Source organism: Carettochelys insculpta, chromosome 5 (genome assembly GCF_033958435.1).
Source record: "Carettochelys insculpta isolate YL-2023 chromosome 5, ASM3395843v1, whole genome shotgun sequence".
Classification (NCBI taxonomy): Eukaryota; Metazoa; Chordata; order Testudines; family Carettochelyidae; genus Carettochelys; species Carettochelys insculpta.
The window spans coordinates 82,703,293-82,726,097 of record NC_134141.1 but is presented as its reverse complement, the minus strand read 5'-3'; the positions used below and the strand labels follow the sequence as shown (position 1 = coordinate 82,726,097).

Below are 22,805 nucleotides of genomic sequence, written 5' to 3'. Positions count from 1 at the left end.
TAAAATGTTGACTAACTGGTTTGTGGATCTGGAGTGTTTTGATGTCTTTGTGCACAAAACAGACATGTTTTGTGTTATGGTTTAAACAGTGATGGGAACTTTCTGAGTCACTAGAGGGACTTGTCTGCATACTTGGCTCAATCTAATTTTTGACCTTCCCCCCACCACCCCTCCGCTCTCTGATTTGCTCACCTTGATTATCTTTTTCTGATTTGTCCTCCTCGGTTACTGTTTTTGGTTCTCTGTGCCTTAAATATTGAGTCTGTTCTGGTCTGAAGAAGTGGGTCTGTCCCATGAAAGCTCACCTAATAAACTATTTTGCTAGTCTTTAAAGTGCTGCTTGACTGCTTTTTGTTTTGATAGTTCTAGGGTCATGTCTTTCTGTTCCTGGAAGCCTTCCAAAGCAACAGTGCTAGATAAATAGCTAACCAAGTACACTCACACTGTCAGAAATTTCACTTTCTTAAAAACAAGCACTAATTCAGATAATCATTATCTGCATCAGGCAGCTAAGATTTAGACACCAAAAATTAAAATTTTAAACATTTGTTGAGTAGAATCATAAAAGTGAATGGAAGGACTGCTTCTCTAACTTGCATTTCAGAGAGTGCATGATCAGGAATGCCAAAAATTGATATACAACATGGCTTAATTATACAGTTTCAAGATAGTTACAATATGTAGTCAGTAGTCTTCGTACGTACATAACACTGATCTTCAATCACGTTGACTAAATATGCAATTGAAAAGCAGCTGCTTTACTGTCTGCATTCTACTGATAATGTCAAATAAAATTTGGCCCCAAATATAGGTTTTATAAAACCACACACTTTTAGGAATGTTTTCAATTAAAATTCCAACAGAAACAGATTAAAAGAAAGCTATGTTATTTCTTTAACAGCAACGAAGGGTCCTGTGGCACCTTATAAACTAACAGAAAAGTTTTGAGCATGAGCTTTCGTGAGCACAGGCTCACTTCATCAGATGCTGGTTTTGGAAATCTGCAGGGCCAGGTACAAATAAGCCAGAGCAAGGGTGGGGATAACAAGGTTAGCTCAGTCAGCAAGGGTGAGGCTTACTACCAGCAGTTGATCTGGAGGTGTGAACACCAAGGGAGGGGAAGCTGCTTTTGTATTTAGCCAGCCATTCACAGTCTTTGTTTAAGCCTGAGCTGAGGGCGTCAAATTTGCAGATGAATTGTAGCTCAGAAATTTCTCTTTGCAGTCTGGTCCTGAAATTTCTTTGCTGTAGGATAGCTACTTTTAAGTCTGCTACTGTGTGGCCTGGGAGATTTAAGTGCTCTCCTACGGGTTTTCTTTGTACTATTTGCAACCCAAATACACATTTGAATCAGTCAAATTGACTAGAAGGACTAACCTATTTACATAATCAATCATAGAATCATATCATAGAATACTAGGACTAGAAGGGACCTCGAGAGGCCATCGAGTCCAGCCCCCTGCCCCAATGGCAGGACCAAGTACTGTCTAAACCAGGCATGTCCAACCTGCGGCCCGTGGGCCGCATGCAGCCCTGGACAGCTAGTAATGCGGCCCCACAAGATTGTAAACTTTTAACATTATGTGATTTATATACATTAACTATATTATATATTTTATATGCGGCCCAAGACAATTCCTCTTCACTCAATGCAGCCCAGGCAAGCCAAAAGGTTGGACACCTGTGGTCTAAACCATCCCTGGTAGACATCTATCTAACCTGATCAAGTGTGAAATGAAGGAAAAAAAACATAGTAAAATCAGATTTTTTGTAAAATGGTTTTATTTAAAGTAATCAGTAACATAGGGTGAAAATACATTTTTAAAAGCACAAACTTGCTTAACTTGTCTTTGTTAATGTGAAAAAAGTATTAAATCGAAAAATTAAAGGCAGCATCTTTGAGAATATTGTTATAGAATTTCCAAGAAGAGTCACTTCCTTTTCCTCTTGAGAAGATTTTAAGATTGTTAATTAGCATAGGGATTTAAGCCTAAAAAAGTAAGAATCAGAACTTTATTAAAATGATGTTGGTTTTAGTTTATTTAGGCCCCTTCCAAACGAATTTCATTATAATGGTCACAATATTTTGGCTGCTTAAAATGGTCTGTTAAATCCATCCAACAATGTACTGATTTAATTGTCAAATAATAAATTGTACTTAGAGGACAACTCCTCACAGGAACATCTGGATTCTGTACAGAGTCATAAGTCATATGTAATCCATAAAAAAAAATTAACTGGTTATTCTAAACACACACCTGTACAATAAAATGTTATCCAAAATACAAAGGGAGATTGCTTTTTAAAAAGCAAATATTCACATTTTCATTAGTTACACACACTATACTCAGTAAGCAACATTGGCACCTTTAATACAATTACTTATGCACCTTAATTCATTTCTAAACAAATAGTTAATCATTACCCTATGAATGGAGTAGTTACAGCATACTGCCGGAGTGTAATTTTGAAGGCCACAGAGCTTACTGTTTACGTAAGCAATATAGATCCAAATGTGTTGCAGTTAGGTACTAGAAGAAGCATGGCGTTACCTGGAACTGCTTTTCAAAATTAAGGTGCATCACATGGAATAGAAAACGAAGCTGGGGAATTAATCAATATGCAGACAAGGGTAACAATATTTAAAATTTACTACCAATGTTGAAGAAGAAAGAGAAGTCTGCAACTTAGTACTAAACGAGTCAAACTTTTTTTATAACAAACCATAGTCCTGATCTGTTCCCAGGCAAAAATGCCAGGCTTTAAACAGAACAGACTCCTGGACTTGTTTGTTCACGCTGTACTCAATAGTAAACAAGGTATCAAAATTGTTGTTGCACTGGGGTAACTAATATGCAGGATACAGGTGGTGAATTGTTTGTTTTTTTAACCAAAGAGAGAAAAGGGGTTTTGCTTCTGAGCTGCAACCATCCTGTTGTTTCAAAACTGGATATAACCTATGTAGTGATTCTCATTTCTCCACTATATGGTTTCCGATTGTCATAATCATTGACCATCCTTTTTATGTGTGACAGTTTACTCTTCAGTTTCTTGCATCGTGCCTTCTTGTCCTTATAGTCTGCTGACTAAAAACAAAAACACAAACCAATTGTGGCATTAGACTAACCAGAATTCTCTACAAATATATCGAAGTATAAATTTCCACATGAAAAATATTCTAGAGCAGCGGTGTCCAAGAAGAATGCAAAGATCACCACACTTCTAGTTGTCATCTTTCTGTATCTGACACATTATACAAAGCTTTATTAAATAATCCAACAAAATTTCAAATGATCCATTTATTAATATTATCAGAAATCAGTATGGCACATTTCAATCTTTATCTTTTACTAATTATTATTTCTTATGTCCCCCAGAGCCAAGCACTTCCCTCCACCCGCTGATCTAAATAAATGCCCTCCCCTAGACGCAGGCATCCTAACCCTCACATTCTAATTCAATGCCGGCAACTCACCAGAGTCACTGCAGGGGCTGCTGTCGCCATGCACTTCTCCCACCAAGCGGCGGGGCAGGTGCGCGACACTCCCTGTGTACAGCTCTCGGGAGGAGCCATATTTAAAGGCTCCAAGAGTTGCATGCACTTCAAGAGCCATGGATTGGCCACCCCTGTATTTGCCATAACACAGTGTCCCATTCTCCACATGTAGTGACTGGCAAATGTATTGGACACTATGGCTCTAGAGCTAGACTTTAATACACAAATTTTGAATATTGTAACTATCAGAGATCTAAAAATGTCAGTAGAAAAGCTGATAACCTAGTTCTATCACCAAGAGCCTTGAGACAAACACTAAGGCTGTGGCCACACTAGGAAGTGATGTCGAAAGGGGTAATCCCGATAACGTCACCTCCAAGTGAGTTGCTTAGAAACGTGGATCGACATTGCAAATTGACAACATCAAAGAGCACACCCCATCCTTTTGAAATGGCGCAACTACATAGCCCAGAGCCGCCTCTTGAAATATCTGGGCAGGAAATGGCAAAGGAAGAGTCAGAGGGCCAGCGAGCCTTTCCTGGAGCATGGGCCAGCCAGTCACCCCCTTAAAGGGCCCCTCCTTAACACACACACAGACCTCATACACATGCTGAGGGGTCAGGTTGCTTGCTGCACACGACCTCCAGACCAGCACCAGCAGAGCTTTGCTCAGCCCCAACACTGCAGCCAGGCACGGACCTGCACCACTTCACAGACGGGGACGTCCTGGCCAGCCTGGCAGCATGCCACTTCAGGCTCCGTCGTGCCAGTCACATGGCTGCCCTCCTGCAGGCTCCCGCCCCATGGTGCATCCAGAGCACCTCCTTCCCCGGGCCTGCCTTCATCTCTGGCAGTACTCCACCAACAGGAAATGGTGGGACATCATCATCCTGGAGGACTGGGACGATGAGCGGTGGCTCTGCAATTTCAGGATGACCTGGGCAACCTTCATGGAGCTGTGCCAGCAGTTGGGTCCAGCACTTTGCCCCCAGGACACCCACATGTGGCCTGCGCTCCCCCTGGAGTAAAGGGTAGCCATCGTCATGTGGAAGCTGGACACCCTGGCCAGCAACCACTTCGTCAGCCACCAATTCATGGTGGGGAAGGCCACTGTCAGGGTTGTCCTTTTACAGGTAAGGCAGCCTGGCCCATGCACCCACAGTGGGGCCCAGGGAGGAGATTCCCCGTATGCTACCACACACGCCCTTCACCCCACGCAGGTCGTCAGTGCCATGAACCGGATCCTCCTGCGCCGGCTCAGCTGCTTGGGGGATGTGGATGCCACCATGGATGGGTTCTAGCAGCTGGGATTCCCCACCTGTACCAGAGCATTGGACAGCACCCATGTCACCATCTGGGCCCCACCACACAGCCACAGACGGTACATAAATCAGAAGGGCTACCACTGCTTTGTCTTCCAAGCCCGCGTGGATGCCTAAGGACAGTTTACAGACATTTGTGTGGTCTGGCCAGGCAGGGCCCAGGATGCCTACATCCTGTGGAACTCACAGCTCAGGCGCAGTATGGTTGAGGGCACTTATGCCCCTCCACGGGAGCTTCCAGTGGGGGATATGACCATGCCCCTGTGTATTGTTGCCAATGTGCCCCTACACGGGACACACCAATGAGAGCCAGCACCGCTACAATGCCCAGCTCAACCAAGCCAGGAACATGGCAGAGTGGGCGTTCGGGCCGCTGAAGGCGCACGCTTCAGGTGCCTACTGACATACTTGGCGGTGGCCCTCCTCAGCATGCCTGCGGTCATGGGCACCTGCTGTGCTCTCCACAACCTCGTGGAGAGCAAGCAGGAGCTCTTCATACTGTGATAGAGCCTCAACCACCCAGCACACCACAACCAGCCAAGTGCAGTCCCATGCTGCCAGGCGCACCAGGATGGGGTGCGTGTGTGGGAGGCCCTCCAGGAGGCCTTTGCCTGGGGGCCCCTGTGAACCAGCCCTGGCCTGCCCCGTGCAACCCCCCCTGCACCCCTGCCCCCACCAGCACCCCCATCCACCATTCCCACCTGATGCACGACATGGACACCGTTCAAGAAAGTTAACCAGTAATTCCTCAAAACTTAACGAGGTCTCTAACCATTTAGAGTGGAGGAGCAGGGGGTCTCAATCATCCACAGGGGCGGTGGGACATGAGCCATGGTGGCCCCTGGAGCCATGACCATCCTGGGTCTAGGGCCCACGGCCAGGTTGGGACAGCACAGTCAGTATAGGTAAGTAGGGGCATACTGGGGTTGCAACGGCCTCAGACTTGCGAGGGGGGGAGGTGGAGCCATGGCCAGGCTGGGTGCACCTGCCCACAGCGCAAGCTCCTCCTTCTTGACTACGGTCATGCTGGGTGGGAGCAGGGCAACGAGGGGAGGGGGAGCAAGAGCGGCATCGGGAGGGGGAGCAAGAGCGGCATCGGGTGGGGTAGGAGCCACAGGAAAGGCCATCCATGGAGAGGGCAAGTGTGCCAGGAGGCTGGCAACAGCCTGGGTTAGGGCATCCAGGTAGTCCATGACCCAGTCCCAGGCCGCCTGCTCCATGGAGAGCCATTCCCGCAGCAGGCGGTTCTATTCCTGCCATGTGGCCATGTAGGCTTCCGCCAATTCATCAGCCTGGCTTCAGTGGCAGGTCCCCCTGGCTCGGCACTCAGTCCTGGGGGGCGTCACTCCTTCTCCCCCTCCTCGACCGCTGCAGGGCTCTCTGGCACGCCAAAGGGGCTGGGGTGGCCTGCAGACATTATGGCTGTGAAGGCATAAGGGGAGAGGCAGAGCCCTGTCAGTCACGCAACCAGGTACTGTGGGCCAGTGGCCATGACCCCACCGACATCCCTCCCTACTCGAGGTGGAGAGTCCTGGGACAGCCTGGCTATTTTAAGGCCCATCCATGCGGAGTTGCTGGCAGGGCTGGTTCAGCCACCCCTGCCCTCCCAGGCACGTGCCCTGCATGGCTGTCCATGGCCTCACGTGGGGCCCCTCCCTGACAATGACCACGGCTGTCCCTGGGTCCCTGGCCACGTGCCTGGGCCCACCCACCCCCCCCCCCACGTACCCGGGGCACCCCAGGCCCGGTCCTACCCGAGGGTGCCTCAGGGGGTTCAGGGGAGGCCCAAGTGGATGTGGCCCAGCTCATGCCCTCCGATGCCTCCTCAGTGCATAGGGGCCATTTGCTCCTGCCCTCACCATCACCGGCTGGTGACTCCAGGCCTGGGGTTGGTCATACAGCAGACAGTCCCGGGTCTGACTCCTTGCCCTGCCCCTCTGGCATCGCGGTATCCAGGGTCTCCTCCAGCAGAGTGGCCTCCCTGGGGTTGAGGAGCTGGTGCAGTTCAGTAGAGTAGAGGCAGGTGGCATGTGCTGCTCCCAGCCGCGTCCCTCATCTTCGTGTAGCTCTGGCACAGCTCCTTCGTTTTTGACCATACCTGGTCGGGGGTTCAGGTGGGGTGGTCCTTTGCAGCCAGACTGTCGGCCAGGTGGGCAAAGGTGGCTGCATTTTGCTTCTGCCCCGCCATTCTGAGCGGGACATCTTTGTCCCCCCAGACGGCCAGCAAGTCCCAGACCATAGCCTCCAGCCACTGGGCGCTCCTCCTCTTCGGGGACTGCACAGGGTCCTGGGGGCACTGCTGCTCGGCACCTTGTTATCTCTGGGGCTCCTGGCGGGCGTGTCTTTCTTGCTGGCCATGGCTCTAGCTGAGTCCTTTCCTGCATTTCTGGGGGTGCTGCAGAGAGTGTACGGCCAGGGGCACATGCTCCTGTGGCTGCCAGCAAGCTCTCAGCTTCCTGCATGGGGTTTCTGTGTCCCTATAGCTTTAAGGCAGCTGGAACTGACAGCCATAGAGCCCTGGCTGCTGGCTGGGGCATCTTCGTGCTCTGGGGTGGGGCTGGCTCTGTGGAGGACTTGTGATTTCGAAATGGCAGCCAAGGGAGTGGTAACACATTTAATTTCTAAAATCGATGTTGAAATGGGGTGTTGTTCCCAATACGGGAGTGGAACAACGCCTTCGAAATGACCACATTTTTATTTCGAAGTTGATTTCAAAACAAGTGACTTGTGCGTAGTCGCTCTGCTGCTTCTTTTGAAGTCGCCTCTCCTTTCGAAATCACCTTCTAGATGTAGTGTGGCCACAACCTAAGTATCATAAGACTTTCCTTCTACTGCTTCAAAGTTTTTGAAAATGGTAATCAGAGGATAGTATTCTCTCATTTACAAAGTTTTTTTTTTTGGTTTTTTGAAAGAAGGTAAGATAGGAAAGACCCATTTGGTATCTCCCTGCCAATGCAGTCTTAGTCCCTTACTTAAGTTTGCCTACAAACCCATACAGTTTCACACACTAAATCAAGAGAAGTGCAATACTTGAAAATCAGGAGTGAGGGATGAGGCAATCTTACCCCACATTTAACCTTTGCCCGTGCTTTATTAGTCCTGCTCGTCAATAGGCATCACGTGCCAAGAGAAAATGCTTTAAGTGTATTAACTCTTTAAATTCAGTTGCCATTAATTCAGTACTGTGATATCTGGAGTCATCTCAGCAGAAATACCCATTATATTGTAGTCATACTAAGAAGCATTTCAACAGGTTAGAGGCAGTTTAGGCCAACTTCAGTTCTAGTATAAGCAGTCACAACTAGACTCACTACACTGGAGATGTGCCAAGACAAAGACTGACTTGTTGAATTTATTGCTGAAGCCCCAGTTAAGAGATCTACTAAAAGAAAAGGATCATAGCACGGGTTCCACTGGTTGTCACACTGCATGCAAGTCAGATGGTTGTGGGGAAGAGAACATATTTAAAAGAAAGTCCTTAGAAATAAACAGGAAATAAGAGACCCATATGAAACTTACTGCTTTTATCTCCTTCATCCTATTGTATTGTTCAGCAGCAACCTATAATTAGGGAGAAAATTAAGTCAAGCGGAACAGTTCATGGCAGTGCTATGCACAGCACAGGCTTATTCTATTACAGTTTTGAGTTAAGCACACATTTAGAAAAATAAATCTAAAGTTACAAATAAAGGCATTTACACTCCCGAAGACTTAACAATAGCCTTTGGATATCAGCCTAGTAGACAATCTGGGCTGGGATTTAGAGCTAGAAATCTATTTGTGTTAATATATATGGCACATGCCATCTTCTCTTAAAAGGAGAAAGGGCCATTTAATAAAAATCTGAAGCAGATGGGGAATGGTAGTCAAGACTGGACAAAAATCCTGATGTTGACAGAAAAATATCACTGCCATCAGTATATTTTCCATTATATGGGTATTTTTTTTTTAATCCCAGGCCAACATCCAGAACCCTGGAGCAAAACGTCTAAAATATATGATCATCTTTGTATCAAAACAGCAGGAAATATTTTTTGCCCAATTTGGAAGTGTTTTCTCAACTACAAATATGTCAAAGGTTTAGCATCCCATCAAAATTTTAATAGAACCTAAAACCTGAAGAGATCATTTTTCAAATTCCAATCCGTTAATTTCTGGATGATCAGTTTTTTTCTTGCTACAGAGTAATTTAAAAAAGAGCTAGCATTCACAGGTACATGACATACTTTTGCATAAATTAAGATCCACCCTTTTTCCAGATAGCCTATATAAATGTTCAAGTTATTCATGTAAATACCTTATACTCCTCACTGTCTTCACTAAAGTCATCCAACTCTTTATCCAGTCGGGAGAGTGCCTTACTGACTTCATCAAGTTCAGCTTGCAAACTCTTGTATTCTTGCAATCCAAAGTCAAAGTCTCGCTTATATGCTTGCCTTTGGTGATCTGAGGTTAATGGAGGATATTCCCTAGGGAAAGAGAGGAAGGGAGAGAATCATTGCTACATATGGTATGGGCTATCTTCAGCTGTGTCACTGAAAGTGTTTGTTTATCCATTTGCTAGAGCATGAAAGTGCTTGTTAAGCTTTGGAAGACTGCAACTTCTTGTGACAGAGAAGCTAGTGGCACTGTTAGGGTAGGGTCACAAAAGCAAATTCTTAGTTCTTACTAGGTCTTCCTCCCTGAAGTTAAAAAGAGACCTTTAGTATGTGTGATTTTCTCCCTGTGAAGGTGTGCTATAGTTAAGTCATCTCTCATTCTCCCTTTTGATAAACTAAACGGACTGATCACTTCAAACCTCAGAGAGGCCTTTTCTCCAGCCCTCAAAGCATTTATGTTTGTGGCTCCCCTCTGTACCTTCTCCAATGTTTTAATATCTTTCTTAAAATGTGGGGCCTGGAAGTGTATGTCAAGTGTCAATCGCATCAATGCCATAGATAGCCTACTGAATATTCCCTATGCATTGGCTTTTCTGCCACAGCACCACACTAGGAGCTAAATCCTTTTCAGATTTGCTTCTTTCCTAGAAACACTGCCACATTTTTTAAGTATCACCTGCCTTCCTTGTTCTGAGATGTGTAACTTGGTTTTAACCTTATAACACTGATGCTGTTTGAAGGGCCAAGATCAGCAATAGAAACAGGTCATTCTGCACGACTGTCATTAATTTACCATTCCAACAATGTGTGTGTCACTTACAAATTTTATCCACAATGATTTTCTATTGGTTTCCAAATCACCAATAAAAATGTTGGTGTAGTACTCATCCCTTCAGAAGAACACCAATAGAAACAATCACACTCAATTAAAACACTGAAAGCTGTCAGTTAATTCATACTTAAGACACCTAATATGTACTCTCGATATTGCAGAACCAATTTTAAAAATCAGCATGGTGTGCAGCCTTAACCCAAAGTACATTGATCTACACAGGTACAAGTTTGATTAATAAAAGTAATCTTGAAGTATATAGTCAGAGCCTTCAAGACTAATATTCCTGAAAACCACAATTTTATTGGCACTAGGTTTTTTTGTTTTTTTTTTTTAAATTAATTTCACCATAATATTGGTGTTTATTAACCATTTATTTGCATTGGTTAAATTAATGTGAGGGTTAGGAAGTTACTTAACGACAAAGTTATTTTTGCAACTGCTAAAAACAGACCGTCAAATATCCAAATATACAGAATAAGTATAATTCAAATCAACTAAATTTCTCAAGCAGCATTTGTCTTTCTGCATCCATGTGCAAATTTTTCAATGTGTTGGTTTACATGCAAACAGTGAAAACGACCTTTCATCAATAAAAATCTAATCGTTCCCAGCCTAATTATATTCCTGTCCTTTAATTCAATATTAATTGAATCCCCTATTAACTTTTTTCATTACTTTTGCCCCAGACTGAGGTCAGACTAATTGCCTATACTCTTCTAGGTTACCTTACTTGCCCTTTTTCAATACTGGCACAACATTAGTGCTTTTCACTTCTTATGGATTTTCCCCAGAACCATGTTCTCCAATTTACATTAAACCTAATGCAAAATACCCAGGGCTACATCTACACTACAACGATCCGTCAACAAGGTTTTGTCAGAAAATACATTCTGGCAGAAACTTCTGTTGACAGACTGTGGCCGGATACTAAAGTGGATTGTTGTGTCGATCCGCTCCGACAACAGAACAGCCAGACTGCCCTGCCTCTCCCGACAGAATGGCCAACTGTAAGCACAGCAGACAGGGCCGTCCTGGAAGCCCTGTCTGTCAACAGAGGCCCCCCCTGAGCATCCACACTGGCTTTCTGTGAACAGATTTTATTGAGAAAGGCAGAACACTGTCAACAGAAATGCTGTGTTCTGCTGATTTGGCAGAATGCACGTGACATGTGGACACTCCATGGGTTTGGTTGATGAAACTGTCTAGTTTAGACAAAGCCCAAGTGTTTTTCCTGAATGTCAATTGCTGACTTTACCAAAGTGTGTAGTGGTTGAATAGTTTCCTTCTTATTTCCTACAGGTTTATAAATGTCACACCTCCATAGCTTACGATTTGGCTGTATTATCCTACTATTGTAGTGGTGGGCAACCTCCAGCTCATTGGGGTTCTGTATGTGGCCTTGGAGATGTGGTGTTTATTATTTCCCACATGCAGGGTTACCAGATTCCACTGGTTCCCATCCGTGTAATTTTTTTCCTACCAGTATTACTAAAGTGACACACACCTAAAGCCAGGGCAAGTGAAGGGAGGTGCGTGCTGATTACACAACAGTGACTGTAACAGCAGGGTGACATTAGTCCTGTATTGGGCGGGAGGGACAGTCCCCTATCTGGGACACCAAAAAGGCATCCCGACTTGGCTCAGGGAGTGCCGGGGGCTGCCACTTCCACAGGGCTCCCAGGGAGGCCGGCAGTTGTGGTATCCCTGGAGTTCTGGGAGAGGGCCAGCAGCTGCGGCTTCCCCAGGGCTGCAGGGGAGGGCAGGGGGCTGCCGCTTCCCCAGGGCCTCTGGGGAGGGCGGGGGGCTGGCACCTCCTTCCCAGCTCCTCTGGGCTTGGAGGAGCTGCCCCTCCCTCCCATATCTCCCTGCCCTGTATGTGGGACAGGGCGATATGGTCGCCCTATCTTAGGGCCTTGCACTCCCTCTGCAGCCAATCAGCACACCCCACAAATTCTAGCTACAGAAGCACAGATAGCAAAAGCTACCCTATCCTGGAAAAGCATCTTGATTCCAACAATCTTGCAACCATTGAGATGACAGAGGGTCACTCATGTGGCTCACTCAGCCTAAATTGCACATTACCTTCTTACCAACTCTCAGGCATAGCCATCCAATAAGACATCTTGCATTTTACTTTTTAAGCACATAGTCCACAGATTAACCCGACTACTGTCTAAAGACCACGTGAATATTCTTCTTCTTCTTCAATAAGGTTACTTTCACTCAAAAGCACTGTCCACTTCTTAGCGGCATGAAGTCCTAGCTGTCTGTAAGAAACGAGTTGGTTTCTTCCTCACCCAAAGCATGTCTGTTTCTGTCTACATACAGGGCAGAATGAACTTTATCTGCAGTATTTACTGTGAGAACATTCAAGATGATGTAAATTGGTTTACTATAGATTTGCTGTGCGCGCTCAGGGAGAAGTCAGTGTGTTTTAACATTGAACTAACAGGAGTGTTGCAGAAGAGAGACGTTGAAGTACGCATGCACTGGACTTGCTCTTCTGAGAAGTATCTGGACTCACTAAAATTTTGAAGCATATTGTAACTGCTTCAGTCTCAGTACTAAAATATAAATGGGATCTACACACCTGGTGGTGAATACAGATATCCCAAGACATTCAAAACTTGTTCAATGACCATGTTACATGATCATTCTAAACAGCAGCATGAGTGGAAGAGGCTACTTCAGACACAAGCAACAGGTAATGCTACTGTTGCAAATACACCTTTCAAAGGTAGTGTTTTGATGTATAAAAAGGCAACTCTTTCCCCACCATCTTTTTGAGGCCTCTGTCCTACTCTAACAACAGTCCTTATGCTGCCACTACCCACAGATTGTAAGTGGTAGGGCAGCTATATTATTAAAAAGTTTCCAAGTACTACCACATTCAGCAGTGACACCACCCTTTGTTAACTGGATGAGCCTAGGTCAAGTATCACAAGAAATGGAGTTAGTATTATTTCAATGCATGATGAAGTTCTCAGTACCTGTCCCAGTCTTCCTCCAGCTCATCACAAGACTCCCCTCCAGTGGCATAATCTGCATCATAGTTATCAGAGTTGATTCCCTTCTGTCTTTGTGGTCTTCTCTTTTGTGGTGGTTCCTTAGCTGATCCATCATAACTGTTTCCAGTGTAATTTACCCGAGTGAGGTCCTTCACTGATGGACCAGTAATGTCAGACTCCCTACCAAAAGCAGTGAAGAGCTCATTAGTTGCTATTTACAGGCTGAATTATCAGTCATCAGGCAGGATAAGTATTAACACGATAAATTTGCACAGACAAAATCTGGATTTTTATTGTTAGAAAAAACAACATGTATTTGGAAAAAAAAAAATCACTCAATTTATTCACCAACTTTGACTAACCAATTGTTTAGAATACAAAAGTACTTGTCCCAGATTCAAATGGAACAAGTTTCCTAGATTTTCAATCACTCTACTTCTCCGAGTTTCTGCTCCTATTTCAGCTAAAACTGGTGGAGTTAGGAAACACTTTCAGCTACGTGTAAGCAACTACTCTCTCAAAGAGTAGTAAGAGATGCCTATACAAGGAAAGCCACCTGTGATGCTTTTAAAAGTGTGTCTTACAGAATGGCACTCAGTATAAAATAGGAATGATTGATACAACAGCAGTAGTCCAGATGTCTGTCAAAAGTTTTTCTGCAGTCCCTGGAATGTACAGAAGCCATTCATTACCTAACCATGGAGTATGAAATTTCTTAGAGGATTAGCTTTTTTTTGCATGTACCGATGTCCGTAAGATTTTAGAAAAACAAACTACGTTTTGCTTATAACAAGAAATGAGAGAACATCTACTGCATTAGATACAATGCTGAGCACCACATTTTAGGAAGGACACAGAAGAATGAAAAAGGAGAAATGGATAACAGAAAGTGGCTATGTCTACACTAGCACTCCCCCCTTTCCAAAGGGGGATGCTAATGAGATACTTTGGGATATGCTAATGAGGGGCTGCAATGAATATACAGTGCCTCATTAGCATAACAGCAGCCGCAGCACTTCAAAAGTGCTGCTCTTGATTGCTCACGGCTTGTCTACATGGGGTCCTTTTCAAAAGGACCCCGCACACTTCGAAATCCCCTTATTCCTATAACCAAACAGGAATAAGGGGATTTTGAAGTTTGCGCGGTCCTTTTGAAAAGACCCCGTGTAGACGAGCATATTCATTTAGCATATCCCAAAGTGTCTCATTAACATCCTTCTTTCAAAAGAGCTGGGCTAGTATAGACATAGCCAGCGTGATATAGTGAGCAAAATTTAGAAAGAATCTGGCATTTTCCACCAACAGTTTCACAATATTGTGATATCTGCAAATAATCACATTTTGTATAAAGAATCAGGAATACTTCTCCTATTTATACCATTATCATTTACATAGAGGATCTTCCCTGGATTTTCTAGGGCAGGACACATTTACATGTAATAATGCCATCGCCCACATTTAAGTTATTCCATTTGGCTTTCACCAACTTAGCTAGTCTTAATAAGCATGGTTCTTAACAACAACCTTTTACATTCTGATTTTAAATTATTTAATGCTGAAGTGCCAAACAGTGCTAGCTAGCAAGAGTAGGAAATAGTCTAAGTGCTCAGACCATCTTGAAGGGACACCTTGTGAGCTCTGACAAGATCAAATTTAAGTCTCACAAGGGAAAAATCAGGTCACAAACTTCATCCTTCCATGCCCTGGAGGAGCCTGACCCTAATCCAATGAGAGATCGGTTCTCTGCCCTGCACCAGTGGGTGCAAGACTGAGAAGACCGTCCAGTGAACTTCAACAGATGAGCAAGATGGTTTAGATAGAACACATAATCCAAGAGAGGCTGCAAAAAAAAGACTGGAACAAGAAGATTCCATTCAGAGGCCCCAAAAGTGAAAGGTTTCCATTCAGCCAAGCACGTAGGCCTGGTGGAGGGCTTTCTGTCAAAACAAACAAAAAAAAGGAACGCTGGTTCTCAGCAGGCCTTCTCTTCGGGGTTCAGCCACACAGCAACCATGCCATCAGACATAGGAAGGCAAGGTTTGGGGTAAGCAACTGGCCATGGTCTTGTGAAATCAAATCCAGAAAGAGTGGGAACAAGAGTGGAGTTGCCAGTGAGAGGTTCAGGAGTACTGTGAAGCAATGGTCAAGCATGACTATGCAAATCATTGGAATAACTCTTTGCCTTATCCCACTAGATCTCTAGAAGGGGAACAGTGCAAAGCCATTTGGTAAGTAGGTGTTCTGCCCAGAAGAGCAGGAAGGCATCCGAGAGGGAGACCCTGCTGAGATCATGCACAGTACAGAAGTGATGGCATTTCCTGACCTAGCTAATGGAAAACAGGTCCACGTGGGCAGGTCTTTTACTCTCACCTCACATAGCGAAGAGACCACTTGTGGTGGAGAGGAAAAGAACCTGCCGACATGATCCACCCATGCGCATTTCAGGCTTCTCAGAGAGGTGATGTCTCAATGTGAATGGTGTGTTTCATGCAAAAATCCCACAGACAGAGGGCCTCTTGGCACAGGGCTGAACACAGAGCTCCTCCTGGCTTGTTGATGTAAATGCTGAGGCTATGTTCACCGTCAAGATCTGCATCACCTTGCCTTCCATCTGCAGAAGCAGCACGTGGCAAGTCAGTGTACTGTCCTGAGTCTCCTGACATTTATATGTGGATAGAGTTCTTGGAACCAGAGGCCTTGAATCCTGAGACAGCTGAGGTAAGCTCCCCACTCCAGGTCTGATGAATTCAAAACCAAAGTTACTAATGGGTGCGGGGTGGAAGAAGGGTACTCTTTTCATTACACAACCCTGGTTTGTTCACCAAGCCTGCAAAGCTAAAATGGGGAACAAAATCATGACCCAGACCATCCCCATCTGTATAGTTTTGAAACACAGCTGTGCATATGGCATTACATAAAATACATACCACAATGTGGATGGGGAGAACAAATTTCTTACAGATACTCTTGAATTGTGACAAATCACCTTCATATTGGTGCACATAAATTCACTCTGCTCAGGGGTGGGAAAAATTAGAGGGAACACTTAAATACTTATTTCTCTCTCAAATATTACACACACTGGAGCTTGTATACCATGAACATAAATATCTTCAGCTCTGTCCTGGACTCCTAATATGGTACACAGTACTATCTACAGACCTGGTCAAGTCAAACAAATGACAGATGTGTAATGCAAATGACAGTAAGTTAAAATCATTACATCAGAAAGATATCAAGATGGATAAACACTACAAAAGTAGAGTCACTTCCTAGATTGTCTTAACACAAATTGACTAGCAACTGTTTTATATCCAAACATATTACCAATTGTTATGAAGAGCACAGCCTGGAGACACTCCTTTCAACTTCATTTAGAGCTGAGGCTTGTGAGAAAGTCTACTTGATTTTTACCAATAAGTTTTATGTGAAGCTTCCACATATATTAGAAAATTATAACAGTGAACTGCCACAAAGAATGAGTCAATGCATACAAGCTCATCAGCACCCCTACAGACAGGATAATATCTGCAAAAAACCCATCAATTTATTCCATAGGGAATACACTCATCCCTCACTCTACGAGCACAACTGGTTCCCAACTTTGTGCTCGTAGGCAAAAACTCATAAGTGGGACACTAAGTTCTCATTAAAATAGACGTTAAGAGTCTCCGATTGGTTCCTAGAGCTCGGCGAAGGAGTGGCAGCAGGTGGCGCTGCTTTTGAAATGTAAGTGAACCTAGGGGTTGGAAAAGGTTAAAGGCTGGGGGCAGTTTAGGGCCATGAGATGGAGGGAGGGTTAAAACGTGGTGGCCGGTTGGGGGCGGGGTTCAGACTGCTGAGGGTTGGGTGTGGGGCGATCAGGCTGCAGCAGGTTAGGTCTACCAGGCTGGCAGGGATCAGGCTGCTGTGGGGCCAGTCTGCAGGGCCGGCGGGGCAGGGGTGTGTGTGTGTGTGTGTGTGTGTGTGTTAAGGCTGCCGTAGGTTGCGGCTGTGGGGCTGGTACAAGGGTCAGGCTGCCACAGGGCCGGTCTTCGGGGCCGGTGGCTAGGGAGGGGGTCAGGCTGCGGCGGGGCCAGTGGAGGTGCAGGCCAGGCTGCCATGGGTAGGAACTGCAGGGGGGGAGCGGTCAGGCTGCTGCGGGTAGGTGCCGCAGGGCTGGCGGGGAGGGTGCGTGGTGGTGTCAGGCTGCTACAGGGGCAGCAGAGGTGGCGGGGGGGGGTCAGACTAGGTCTGGTTGGAGCCATGGGGAGGGGAGTAGCCTCGTATTATTGGTGGGAGTTCACTCGTAGCGTGAACTGCGGTAAGTAACTGTGTCCCTGGTTTAAGTGAGTACTCGTAAGTGAAGTACTCGTTTAACGAGGGATGAGTGTACTGAGTAAGGACTGAAAGATTTGATCTGCTCTTTAGGCAAGAATCTAAATGCATTTCTATTACCCATCTATGTTCTGTGGCCATTAAAGAAGCAGGAACAGTTGACTTACGGCATAGTTCTGTAGGTTGTGTCTGTATAAATTTGATTTTCTTTAACTTTCTCAGAAGCGTAGTAAGCCACTGAACTGCCAGCGTGGTCTGAGCAGTCCACCACTTCTACAGGTGGTACTTCTACAGGTTCAGCATTTACATTTTTCACCTAGGAAAATAAATTCCCATTTTTAAAAAAGGTAATTAAGATACACAACATGTCAGTTTTGTGGCTGAAAGCATTTGCTTGAAAAGGAAAACCATCTCCAGCAGTTCACTTGCAGTTTTGCTTGTTTCTCCCCCCCGCCCCCAAGTAATTATTTTCAGAACTAGAATTACACAAGTTATTCATAAAAAAAAGAGGATACTGACATCACTAAGGTGAAGTCATGAACTCTATTTTAAAAACTAGTGTAGCCCTAACCAAAGAAGTTGTTGAGACTCACATTTAAGTAAAGTGACTGAATGCTTCTGAGGGCTGAGCTCATGTGCACATAAGGGATTGTAGTCAGACGACCTCTCATATCCTAGATATCACTGAGAAATACATATGACCTCCCTCCTTCCCCAACAAAGGGGTTCAGTGCCACAGCAGTTTCACCCTACTTGACACAGGGGCCTCTAGGCCCAAAGCATGCGAGAGTCCCATGTTTGTTATTTTTGAAAGTATTTAATTCCACTGTCCAATGTTACATGAGATTTGTGCCCTGCGTATATCTGAAATAAGACAGCTTACAAATCCATGAAAAAAGCATCTTACACTTGCAATGCCATAAAATAGTACTATGACATGCTGGTTAGCCTCAGCAGCTGCTTCAGATCAATGTCAAAACAGAGATGGAGGGTTGGCTACACTTGTCTTCCCATTGGCCATTATTACTTTCATTTGAGGGTCAGTTTGAATGAGGTGAAGCAGTTTTGGAATCTGAAGTAGAAGCAGTATAGAAAGGGGATGGGGAGGGGCAGAAAGGAGAAGATTGCTTTTTGGCCAACTACATTGATCTAATCCTTTTACTCTGATGTTCGCACTTCAAAAGCCTGCCCCTTTCAATTCTCAGGTCAGTCTTAATGGCATCTTGTTAAAAAATAAAAATAAAATATAAACTTCAAATAAAACAATCTGACTTTTATAGAGCAACTAGGTGATCACCTTTATTTATAGTCCAAAGTTCAAATTATTTAAAAAATTAGTGGACCTGCTGAAGTCAAAGGAACTATTCACATACTTGAAGTGCAATACATACTTAAGGAAACCTTTCCAAACTGGGCCCCAAGGAACTAGGTTGCATTCAGTGATGCTAAACATAACAGGTATGTTTGTAATGTACCTCTCCATAATGTCTTCCAGCATTAATTATAGAGTCTTAAATTTATAACTGAGTATCATTTACATGACATTGTTGATTATTTGCAAAACTCCCCATCCTTCACAATTCAGACAGAAGAGGGCTGTATTCTCAAACTGCATTCTAATCTCTAGAGGTATAGATTTTAATGTTGAGAAAATATGCAGGCAAGAAATCCCTTCAGGGTTTCTTTAAACAAAAGGGTGGCTCAACTAGTTTTTCCAGTTCTGAGTGTTTTACATCCACAAGGCTATGTCTACACTAGCCCCAAACTTCAAAATGGCCATGCAAATGGCCATTTTGAAGTTTACTAATGAAGCGCTGAAATATATATTCAGCGCCTCATTAGCATGCGGGCAGCCGCCACACTTCGAAACTGACACGGGTCATTCAGACAGGGCTCCTTTTCAAAAGGATCCTGCCTACTTCGAAGTCCCCTTATTCCTATGAGCAGATGAGAATAAGGGGACTTCGAAGTAGGCAGGATCCTTTCGAAAAGGAGCCCTGTCCGGATGAGCCGCACGGCAGCGAGCTGCGTCAATTTTGAAGGACCACAGCTGCCCGCATGCTAATGAGGAGCTGAATATGTATTTCAGCGCTTCATTAGTAAACTTCGAAATGGCCATGTGCATGGCCATTTTGAAGTTTGGGGCTAGTGTAGACACAGCCCAAGTGTTTAAAGACTTTAATCTCAAACACCTCATTTATCAGAGAGGTATCTGTGTTAGTCTGTATCTTTGAGAACAGCAAGAAGTCCTGTGGCACCTTATAAACTAACATATTTTTGGACCATAAGCTTTCGTGGGCAAAGACTCGCTTCATCAGATGCATCTGACGAAGCGAGTCTTTGCCCACGAAAGCTTATGCTTCAAAATATGTTAGTCTACAAGATGACACTTCTTGTTGTTCTCGAAAACACCTCAATATTCTTCTATACTTTATTCTATGTGGCATCAGGGATATTTTTTAAACTCCAAAATATCATTTAATTGATTCTCCCTGCTTTTTTTTTTTTTAAATAACTAGTGATCTCCATGAATAAAGAAGGATTTGCAGTTGGCATAAGACGCCAGTATCCTACATTTCCTTTTCAACATCAATTTTCTTGCAAATTCAAAACATGGGACTACCATGTTAATGTTCTTGTCCTCACTAATTGCAGGAGACGTAGTTACTTTAAGAGCAGAAGTGATGGCCTAGTCAGTGCCATTCTGTAACTGCTAAGCCATAAAAGAAAAAAAAAGTGTGTATCACACCAGAACACACATTCAGTTTATTTCTGCGTTCCTGCTGGTGAAGCAGAGGTAGCACCAGCACTGCCGGGGCAAGAGGACACATCACACCGAACACTCAATAGTAAGGGTTAGGAGGAAGAAAACAAAAAAACCCAAGAATAAGAATAAAAGACCTAAGTGTATCTACACTAGTAATTCACCATCTCTGATGGAAATTGTAGCATAGCCAAAGGTCGTGCTGTAACCACCAAATCATCTGATGGGATACAATGGTAAAGATACCCAAGCCCTGGCTTCATAGCAGCTTTCACTGTTCCTCTCATCAGTCATCAATTGCGGCTATGAGTTTTGCTAGCTTGGATATGGCTCCCAAAAGTTAAACAAAAACGTGCAAGAACTTAATTGATTTAGCATTGTAGAAGTTAAGAGAAAAAAAACACCTCCTCTCAGAATGCTGTGTTGGTAGGATCCCAGTTCTCTTACTCAATACTCCACACACCACAGACAGAGAAAAAGTATCAACTACAGCAATATAGAACTTTAGAAAATGTTATTTATAAACCATATGCAAAGTTCACACATTGGCTCAATGGCAGGAGCCTGAAAAATACCTTTATCCCCCTCTTCCTTCCTAGCTTGAGGAAATCTGCCCTGTTAACTAAGAAAACATTCAAGCACACAAAAAACCCTGCATGTTTTGCCTTAGAAAAAGATACTGTCATATTATACCACACTGCTTACAGAAAAGGAGGAAAACAAAATATGAGCAGAGAGAAAATTCACACAACATAAAAAGCACCCACGCTAGTAAATATCTGCATTTCCTTTAAATGAAAGTCCTTAATTCTTTTGCAACACATATCTTTTAAGATTAAAAGGTATAGCTTCGCACAGACTTTTGCCAATTTAATGACACGTAGCTGAACTAGTGAACACCTCTGTAGGAACATTCATATCTATTTAAGCCTGGCAATTTTGCTTACCTCTGTACACTTATATTCACGCTTATGCTAGCCATGTTTAAATCAATGTGACAGCATCCAAATAAAGTTACACCCAAGTAACTAAACTGTTTTAAGAGTCATACCCCTTAAATTATGCCAGTGCAACTTTAATTAGCAGATTTTACATCAGGAAGGACATATAACAAGGAAACACATACATTTGGATAATGTATCTTTTAGCAACTGACCTTCAGTTTTATAGACATCTCCTCTAGCACTTTTGTCAGTAAAGCTAAAGTGATACAAAGAACAAAAATGAAAACCACATCTCTGACTGATGTAAGTTTCACTGACAGAAGCAACAGCGTACAGAGCATTACATCAGCATAAAGCATCTAAACGGCAGACCTTACAGCAGCAATGGGCAAATAAAAATAGGGAGTGGGATGCATGAGTGGCCCTTCTTCACCTCTGTGGGCCACAGCCCACTGGATCTGCAGGACTATAAGTGGAACCCCAATCTGCCCCACCCCTCTAGGGTACTGGAGACCTACACTTCCTACTCCTCACTCCCTCCCATTACTTTAGGAGTGCCACAAATCTGATTTGCATTTGCAGCATTCCAGCTGTGGCCAGGAGAGGGAAGAGCAGGGACAGAGCACCAATCAGTGAATTTGTGGTACTCCTGAACTACTCATGGGGAGAAGGCAGAGGAAATTTACGGCTCCAATGCACGAGAGGCATATGAGGGAGAAGGGGGCAGATGGGTTGCAGGTGGAGTCCAGTGGGCCTGTGTACTGTAGGTTGCCCACCACTGCCTTACAGCCTAAGAGCAATGCCACTAATTCCTGGATAACATGAGCTTAGAGTTGTCACGATTGGTTTTGGCGGTTTTTTTTCCCGATTCGGGCTGGCAGGGCGCGGGGGGGGGAGGGGGAGGGAAAGGCGCGTGCCTCCCCGAATCGGGAAAAAAACCACCAAAACCAATCGTGACAACTCTTAGCGGTGGATCACACCGATGCTTTATACACAAGCTATGAGTTTTCCTCTCAAAATGCACATGAGCAACAGAAAATTAGAGAATAAGGTTATGACATTCAGCAAGATTTATCAGCAAAGGGAACCACGGCCAGTTTAAGAAAACTCATGCGGATGTCTTATCCAATGCTCTCATAGGGCATACGTGTTCCCTGCTGCAGAGCATAACGAGGCTATCACAGAACTGCAGATCCTGGAAACCTTCCATTGAAGGAATCTTGCCTGACTTTTCTCAGAAGTCCACTGAAACTGCTGTTTCCACAAAACACTTTATTTTACCAGCTAAGTCCCAACCAGCCCTAACTCTGGATCTCTATTCCCATGGTAAGTCTTCCAGTGGATGACAAAGTAAAGCTTTATTTGTACTTCCTTTATATTTCTACTTTATTTCGACTATATTCGTTATTTTATTAAGACTTCTCACATCTTCTTTATAAAGCAGACAAAAAACCAAAAAGACAACACACACACACCCACCCACCCCCCTCCTTTGCAGTCACTGAATATCGTAATAGTGTGCTGTCCTAGGACCAGATATAAGATTTTGTTCATTTCAATACAACAGGACACAATAGGCTGTGTATGGGAAGTCACAGATGAATCCCTCAGATGTGCTGAGACAGAGGGGTGTTTCACTTTGAAGTCCCACAATGGGAAGACAGGCAGTGAAACTTTAAGAGGAAATCACAGTACTTGTCTTCCAAGGCCCTCCTCATACCCCCAACTCCGACTCCTGCA

The 22,805-nt window shown here is 44.3% G+C and overlaps 1 protein-coding gene across 5 annotated transcripts in view; it reads right to left on the bottom strand.

Annotated features, from left to right (window-relative positions):
- Positions 1–1,574: 1,574 nt before the first annotated feature.
- The window catches only part of OCLN (occludin), a 30,156-nt gene continuing 8,925 nt past the window's right edge, over positions 1,575–22,805 (bottom strand). For all 5 annotated transcript variants that reach the window (XM_074994226.1, XM_074994225.1, XM_074994228.1 and 2 more), the window contains 5 exons: positions 17,525–17,673; positions 13,023–13,220; positions 9,116–9,287; positions 8,338–8,379; positions 1,575–3,086 (listed from right to left, as the gene is read on the bottom strand). In XM_074994226.1, the coding sequence (XP_074850327.1) occupies positions 2,958–3,086; positions 8,338–8,379; positions 9,116–9,287; positions 13,023–13,220; positions 17,525–17,673 (690 nt within the window). In that variant the 3' untranslated portion in view covers positions 1,575–2,957. The remainder of the gene's footprint in view (positions 3,087–8,337; positions 8,380–9,115; positions 9,288–13,022; positions 13,221–17,524; positions 17,674–22,805) is intronic.